The 8,991-nt window shown below is 29.1% G+C and overlaps 1 protein-coding gene across 1 annotated transcript in view; it reads left to right on the top strand.

Annotated features, from left to right (window-relative positions):
• LOC111640132 (sentrin-specific protease 6-like) overlaps positions 1-8,991 on the top strand; it is a 125,813-nt gene that overhangs the window by 72,291 nt on the left and 44,531 nt on the right. Inside the window, exons 9-11 of the mRNA XM_023386130.1 lie at positions 3,349-3,559; positions 4,945-5,121; positions 7,351-7,499. Coding sequence (XP_023241898.1) covers positions 3,349-3,559; positions 4,945-5,121; positions 7,351-7,499 — 537 coding nt within the window. The remainder of the gene's footprint in view (positions 1-3,348; positions 3,560-4,944; positions 5,122-7,350; positions 7,500-8,991) is intronic.

The following is an 8,991-nucleotide window of genomic DNA, read 5'->3' as shown; positions in this document are numbered from 1 at the left end:
CCCAGGGGTGTCCAACCTTTTTGTTTCTCTGGGCCACATTGGAAGAAGTCATGGAGTTTTGGGCCACAAGTATATTTTGACCCAATCCTTAAATATACAAATATATTTAAGTATTAACATGTCTAGATTATAGTAATAAGTATTAAAAGTTTACCACAAAAAAGAATATTTTTAAAAATTACTTTTACAGACACTTTCAATTTTTACTTAGAAATAGATAAATTCATTTATTATAAAGGAGACAAACAAAAATTTATTTGAAAAACACAAATATTTGTTTTATTTGTGTGTCTAATTAATAAAAAACGACGAAACACCATTTTAAAGTGCATTTTTATTCAACTAATATATTTATAAATAATATGTAGCCCAAAAAGTAGCCAATGTGCCAACTGATATTTTTTACATCAAACTAATAAAAGAGTAGCCAAATTTGGTGCAAAATAGCTGAATCTTGCAACGCTGGAAGGAATACTAAATAAAGCTGGAGTTGAGGCTCAAAGGATTATAGACCCAAATGCGGAGAAAGGAGAAAGAGGACAAAAGATAAAGAAGTGAGGAAGGTTGGAAAATTAAGGGTCCTTATTGCATAACAGGAGGTCTATTTAACCTTTCTCATTACTTTTTATCTTTAGGTCTTTTTCTTCTTTCCCCAAATTTGAGTCTATTATACTCCTTTGAGAGCCAACTCCAGCTTTATTTAGTATATCTTCCTCATTCACACATTTCTAAGTATTTGAAAATATTTCTTTTCCACTCAAAAATAAAATATGTATAAAGGTTTACGGCTTTGTGAAACTTCTTNTCCAGCTTTATTTAGTATATCTTCCTCATTCACACATTTCTAAGTATTTGAAAATATTTCTTTTCCACTCAAAAATAAAATATGTATAAAGGTTTACGGCTTTGTGAAACTTCTTTTTTGAGTTTATGCCATTTAAATAAATAAATAAATAATTTAAAAAATTGTCGATTTTGTGTACACGTTTATTGGGCTTCATTCGAACTTCCCTTGGGCCACGGGTTGGACACCCCTGATCTAACCTGATCTTAAAAATAACACCTTTCTGTCAAAATGGATATTAATCTATGTCATTTATAGGAAGTTTCTGAAATTTGATATGTTGATTCTTATGTTTTTGGATCAAATTACAAAAAATAAACACAAAAAAAGCACATTTTGGCATTCTGCAAGTATTCTGCAAGCAACATTGTTAGAAAGAAGACAGAATACAGAAATTAAGCATATCATTGTATTTGAAGCTTTAGAAGACTTACATAAAAAAAAATATAATTTTTTTCAAGTCTGTTATTTTTATCCTTTTCACAGCCCAAGTCAGAAGTAATAGCAAACTGGCTTGAAGATACGAGGGCTATTTTTTAAATAAGGTCTGTTTTTTAATAAGAAGAAAAATACTGTAAATATCATCAAAATATATTTTTTTCCCATATTCTACATACTTTTATCTATTTTTCTACATAATTTCCATTTTTGTTCAAACATTTGTCATACCTCTTAAAGATTTTTAAATTTCAACTTTGAAGAAATCTGCCACCTGCCACTGGAAGACATTAGGCCATGCCGCTTGTCTTGTATAAAGGTCACAATAAGCATCAGAATTGATTGTTGTGCCTCTTGGCATAAAATCCACTAACAAAGAGCCTTTCCTGTCCCAAAAGACAGTTACCATGATCTTTCGTGCTGAAATCGAATAGCAGATCATATCTTACAGTCGGTGGGCGACTCAATTTTCTTAAACATTATAAACTTCTACACTTCAGCACACAGACAGACGATATGACTGCAAATGGCATCAAAACACACTCAAAGCATGCTGAAAGCAGATGCTCATGCACACTGCTGCAATCACACGCCATTCTCACTCTCATTCACAAACAGACCTTATTTAAAAAATAGCCCTTGTATAACTAAATCTTCCATAAAACAACAATTATAGATTATTAAAACATTTACACAAAGTTAAAAATGATCAAAACACCGACCTTTTATTTTAGGATTTGGTGCTTTCACAATAAAACAATGATAAAAATTTTTCACAATATCTACTCTGTCTTGTAGCCATAGCATTTTAATAGTCCTTTTGGGTAATCACAAAAATTTTGCTAAAGACGACATAACCCAGGATTATCTTTATTTGAAGCGTAGAAGACTTACATAAAAAAAAATTATATTCTTTTATTTAAGTCTTCTAAAGCTTCAAATGAAGATAATCATGAATTAAGTCATATTTATGCAAATAATGTATGATTTTTATGCATATAATTGTAGTTTTTGATGTAATGCTGACAGTATCACAGTTTTAGAATAAAAAGACATTCATTTTTTTCAGGCACCCTCTAGAGAGGGATATATAATCTCATTTAAACTGGCACTCTGGGTTTTACCATACAGAAATGTCTGATTACAGTAACTATTGTGTCCATCTATCTATTTTTTCTATTTCAATCTCCACACTAATTTACTTTTTATGGGTTATATTTCATACAATAATAATTTCAATGTCAATGATTGGATGTCATAGAAATTCAGTGGAAACTGATTTTTTTAAAATTATTGATTAAAACATTTTTATATTTGAAAGACAAGAAAAGCATAATATATCTGAATAAGCAATGTAATAAGGCACTACTGTATATAAACTTCTCTTTGTACAAAAGTCATATTGAAAGATAAACTTTTACTTTATTGATAGCTAGTTTTAAAATTATTAGAAAACAAATATATTTCTGAGAGAAATTTTTTCTTTTTGTTGTATAAAATATTCCAGTAATTGTCATCTACAATTAAAATATAATCTGTACTTTAAGTGAAATGTAAATGTAATTAAAACTAATTTGTAAATGTTTTATCTTATCAACATGTACAGTTGATCAACTTATTCTCAACTTTAATATTTTGCCAGCTGACTGATATGTTAAAATCTGATTAAAAAATAAAAGTTCCAATGGATATTTTTTTGAATAATTCTTATACTGTGTTTTTAATTTACTTTTCTAACAGTACAACTGAACAGTTTTAATGTTTAACAGGCTTATTTTAAAAATTTTAATTTCTAAATGGCAATAACTGGCATAATGTTATTTACCAGTACAATTATCTTAAACATACAATAAGTTTTTACCCCAAATGATAATCAAACTCTAATTTTATTATTATTTTTTATGCTATTGTAAAATTATAAAATGTAGAGTAGAGAGAGACTATGTTTTTATTAATAAATTATAAAATTTTTCAAAAAGAATTTGAGTGGTGTAAAGAAAATCTATTTCTCTGCTTATTTAATACATATATTCTGATATAAATATAACTTTATAACATTTTATTAGGAAAATCTTGTAAAAGAAAAATTGCTACCCTTTGAGAGTATGGAAGAAGATTCAAATAAAGAAGAACAGAGGTCACTTGAAAAAATTAGTTTAAAATGTCGAAGCGTGAGAATTGGTTCATTCAAAGTACAACCTATGTCTAGCATTACTTCAATGGAAGTATGTGTTAATTCTCAAGATTTAGAATTTCATGTTCCAACTGTAATAAATTGTAAGTCCTATTATGTTTTAGTGTTAAATTTTAGATGATTTGTGTTTATTTTAATTTAATATTAATAGATGTTAAAATATATCACATTAAATAAATACAGTATATTTAGTTTTTTAATATCTAATATTTTTAATATAAAGAAGATTGTCTAAAACAATAAATTTTTAACTTCAAAAACGGCTGTTGAATCTGATTAATTTTAATTGTTGTGTGTTGAACTTACTATTATTCTTTTTGAAATTCTGTATTTTAATCTGTGTTAAAAAATACAGTTAATTCAAATATAAATTTCAATAATTCATAAATTGTATATCTCATATTTCATAGTGAAACTAAAAAAGAAAATTAGCATGTAGTCAACTGTTTTATGAAAATGTGTACATTTTGTGGTTTCTTGAAATGCACATTTTGTAAACCTCAGAAGTTTGAGCAAAATTGTTATGTTTCAGATTTAGTGGCATTTGAATCTAGATGATAGAGTTGTTTTTCATGATATCAAAAAAAATCTTGGAGTAATTAAAAAATAGAGAAGAAAGAAAAAGTGATATTGCCAAGATATACTGCCAAACTTTTAGAAAACTAATTATTTTACCCACCTCATTGTATACCTCATGCCTAGGATGCAGCCATTGCATTACAGGCATGAGTTTATAATTGCAATTTAAAATTGACATATCATTTATTCTATTACATAATCATCACTCTCTTTAAGTTGTCTTTTTCAGAGATGTCAAAGAATGGACTACTTCACTCATTCTAAGCATATATTCCTGGTTTAAAGCAGAGCAAGATATTTATGCCTCTTGACAAACTAAAGATTTCTTATCTTTCAGTAGTAATCATGTTCACTTTTTGGTCAGTGTTCTGACTGGTTTTGATCACTTTCATAAATATCTATGCCAAATGAAACTTTGCTTTTCAGCTTTTTGCCACTTTTATGATTCTGCTAAGGAAACTCCTCTTCTTCTCACTTGTGAGTGTGCGGATCTTTGCTCAGGAAATTCCTCTTTTTTGAAATTTGGTGATATCCCTCAGTTTTCCTTCCGAGGTCTTCTGTCTTTTTTTTAGAGATTATACTTGTCAAGTAATCTCTTTTAGGGTGCACAATGGCCTTTTAGGTTAAAGTGTGTTTGACTCACACTCATTTATGAATTTATATTTATTGTACAGGTTGAAGCTTTCCAGCTTCAACCTGTACAATAAATATAAATTCATAAATGAGTATGAGTGGTTATGAGTTATAAATGTATTTTTACTAAAGTTAATGCATGTTAGAGTATAAAAGGTGTTATATTAGGAGGTAATTAAGAAAATAATATGAATATTCAAAATTTTCTTTAAAATTTCATCATAATTTATTATACAATTTTATAATTGATTTTTAGCTAATGAATTAGTAAAAGTGATTCTCTCAACTGAAGATATCATTAAAGTTCTTGGTCATTTTGGTCAATCATTACCTGTATTATATATTTATACTACACCTTCTTGTGGTTCTGTCATCAGAAACGATCTGAAGATGAATGTACAGACAGGTCCATTTTATGATCCTGGTGGTGAAGGTTTGTAAATATTCTTAACTTTATATTTTGCTATACTTTCTTATAGAAATAAATGAGAATAAAAAGTATATATATACTTTTTATTTTAGTTTTATTATATATATCTATAAAATTTATTATATATATATATATACAGGGTGTATCAGGAAAGATGTCACAACTTTAACGAGTGATAGAATACGGCAAAAGTAACAATTGTCATAATACAATGCTTAGTGGAATGTGAATGCAGAAACACAGTATGAAGAACACGGAAAATGAAAAGTTGTTTTAACCTTGGATATTTACAAGAATTGTTCAAATGAATGACTGCCAACTGCAATATACACATCACAACTGCTACAGTGATGTATATATTGGCATACACTTTGGAAGATACCTGGCATGTCATGTACAGTACTTCTGTAGTAGCAATGATAATTCTGGCAACAAGGTCTTTAGGAGAGTCAATGGACATTTTGAAATGCACATCCACCTTCTCAGCATTCAAGTACTGTTGCATCTCTGCAGCCATACAACTTCCAAATGATGATACAAAATAGGGTTCTTCTCACCAGCAAGCACCCTCTTGTGTCAAACCGTTTGGTTTTTGACAATACACTGTATTACAACAATTGTTACTTTTGCTATGTTCNAATTCGAACAAAACATTCGAAATAGAAAGCCACTTTCAACCACTTTCAGCCTCATATCTCCCGCACCCTTATAGCTATCGAGACGCAACCACCCCTATGCACAAATGGAGACTTGGGGCTACCACCACATACAAACACCATTCACGTGCGATGTGTAGTTTTTGCGGAAAAGTGAAATATAGGGACACACACGTCCATTTTTATATATATATATATAGATATACGTATTATACTCTGTAACACTACTAAACTAGAGCCTTATACCTCATTCGCCTTGGGGTGACCTCTCTCGACCGTTTCAATCTCAACTGAAACGAGGTTCAATCACGATCAACTTGAGAGAGTTCTTGAACTAGATCCAGTCATAAGAGAGATGTCACAATCCCACGCACGCGAGAAAATACAAGATGGCTGCAGAACACGTGTCGGGCTATCGACAGCAAAATAAAAAAGATATTGTATTTCGAAAGACGATGGCATCTGTCTATTATTAGATATATCGCAAGAAAAAGTATTGTATTTATTTCTAACCAAAACTTCCATTTTGTTTGTCGGTGTTCATGACTTACCGCCTAGTTATTTCAGTTTTATCGTCGTGTGTAACATCTGGGTTCTTCTCAAGTTGACTGCCTGTGCACAGTCAACTTGAGAAAAAAATTATTAAGGAAAAATTTTCTGTTAACAAACCCTTTGTTAAATATTTTGAATATCATCACTGAGTACACCTAGATGATGGGAAATCACATAGCAATGCATGGTCGGAAATGCTTTCCTGGAACTTGTTGCACGCATCATGGCAGCTGCTGGGGAAGTCCTGGACACGCCCAGTATTTTCGACCATGCGCCAGAGATGTGAGGCCTGCATCATGGCCCGGGGTTGTAATTTTGAACACCTTATTTGATTTTTGCTGTACTAAGAATAATAAACATGTTTTCTCACCCTGTTCGTGTCCTTCCTTTCTTGTGTTTTGTGTCATCACTACTGTGCCAGGAAAGTGTTTCTGACCATGCATTGTTGTGATTTCCCATTGTCTAGGTGTACTCTATCTCTCCTAAAAAATTGTAATCACTGTACTGATACACCCTGTATATATGTATCCTTAAAAAGAGTTTTGTTTTCAATAATAAAACTAATACGTTAATTTATATAATTTGCATATTTTATGTAAATTTTATCCCATTTATGCCCACTGGCATTGCTAGACTTATTAATAATTATTGATAATAATAATTTTACTTAAATAGTTATTATTTTCATGTTTAGTGACACAAAGTATTATATAACTTGTAATAGTGTATAGTATAGTAAACAGTAATCTATACAGTAATAGAGGGCAAACTGCTTAAGAAAATATTTATAAACTTTCAGCTATAAATGAAAATTTTTTTACTTTATTTTTATTATTATTTTTTTAACATAATTTTTAAAAAACTTTTCTTTTTTTTGAAAGTTTCAAAAAAAAAGTTTTTTTTTAAATTAATCAAGATTAGTTTCAAAAGAATCAAAATATAATATATTAATTAATATTTGGTCAATTGTTAGAATAGAATTAATAATTAATCAAATGTTCTAATTGAAACAAAATTATTACAGATGAAACCCAGAAAAGAATAACAATTCTACCTGAATTTATCACTAGTTATCAAAAGGTATTCTTTCGTCAAGTGTTTCCAGGAAGACTTTTGCAAGAAATTGATCAAAAAAATGCTAATGAGATTCTTGTTAGATCAACTCCACATAATGTAAGTTATGTTCTGAATATTTAATTCTTAAAAAATTATATTTTTTAATAAGTTTTTTTAAGAAATATGAAAAATATAAGTTAATTTTTTAAGAAGAAGGAAATTTTACAAGAGATAACTTTCAAGTGATTTAGTTCTTTTTAGATGTACAGTACATTATCTTTGCTAGGGATAAGATATATATTTGCTATTTATCAGGATTCAGGTTACTGATATTTTCATTTAAAATGCTATAAAAACTACAGTATATACTAGCAATTGCATTTTTCTGTATTATGGATGCTTACAAACCCCATTTATATGTTTCTCAGTTGTATGTTTTTCACAAAATATTTAAATATTTTCTGTATGGTATATTCTTCATTATAAATCACTTAAGCTGTACATTCTTCATTTATACAATTTTATACTTATATACTGTGTTTTTTGGTATCCTCCAGCTTTTATTTTCTTACTTATGCATTATTTGCTTCAAATGGAAAAATTTTAAGTGAAAAAGCAAATTATGTATTCATTTTAGGTGATCACAATGATAGTGAATCACCAGCAAATGCAAAAAACAGTGACTAACTAATAAGTAATATGATGCCATTTATGACATATTTTCTCATTTAGCAAATCACTCTGCTAGTCCAGCACAATGAAAATTTTCACTTTCTGCATTCTATAGTGTGATCCAATTTTGATAAGTGAATAAAAATCACTTTCTAGTTTCTAATTTATTTTCACTATTCACTGTCAGAATGACTCTTCATTCTTTTATGTGACTGGAGTTTTAATGGAAGGATACAACTGTGTGACAAGTCCATTGGAAAAAAAAAACAAGAAACAAGCAAAATTTGATCAATTTTTAAAAGTACATGACTTAATTTACTGTTTTATTTTTTGTTGTTTTATATGTTCAAATATATTATACATGTAAATTGAAACTTTTTTATTCATACTTACACATACAGATTCAGTTGTACTGTACTGTGTTAATTTATGCCATGCTGTACTTTTGTGGTGACTATATTCATTCTAAAAGCAATTACAGTAGAGCATCAATTATCCAAATACCGATCTACCGAAACATCAGTTTACCAAAAGCGTTCTAGTCTGCAAATTCAAATTTCTGCTAGTGCAGCACTCCCCTTCTCTGCCAACCTAAACTGTAGGCCTAGTTTAATGTACTACATTATGTAATGTATGTATTTGTAAGACATGTGTTACAAAATATATGCAGTACAGTTTTGTGTTTAATATATTTTTTTGTAAATGATCAGTGATCCGAACAACCCCAATCCCAAATTGTTTTAAATAATCGATGCTCTACTGTAAAAGGTTGTTTCACTTGTATGTTTCTCAGTTTCCTTGAAAAACATACAAACAAGATTTGACTGTAAATAAGATATTAGTATTATTTTGGATGAAAATAATTTAATATAAAATGGTCAAGTATTTAAGTACTCTGATTTAAGTAATTTTCATTTTCAGATAAAAAATACACTTA

This window comes from Centruroides sculpturatus, unplaced genomic scaffold, assembly GCF_000671375.1.
Source record: "Centruroides sculpturatus isolate CEXI.00-Female unplaced genomic scaffold, Cexi_2.0 scaffold1175, whole genome shotgun sequence".
NCBI classification, from domain to species: Eukaryota; Metazoa; Arthropoda; class Arachnida; order Scorpiones; family Buthidae; genus Centruroides; species Centruroides sculpturatus.
This window is presented reverse-complemented; position numbering and strand designations above follow the sequence as displayed.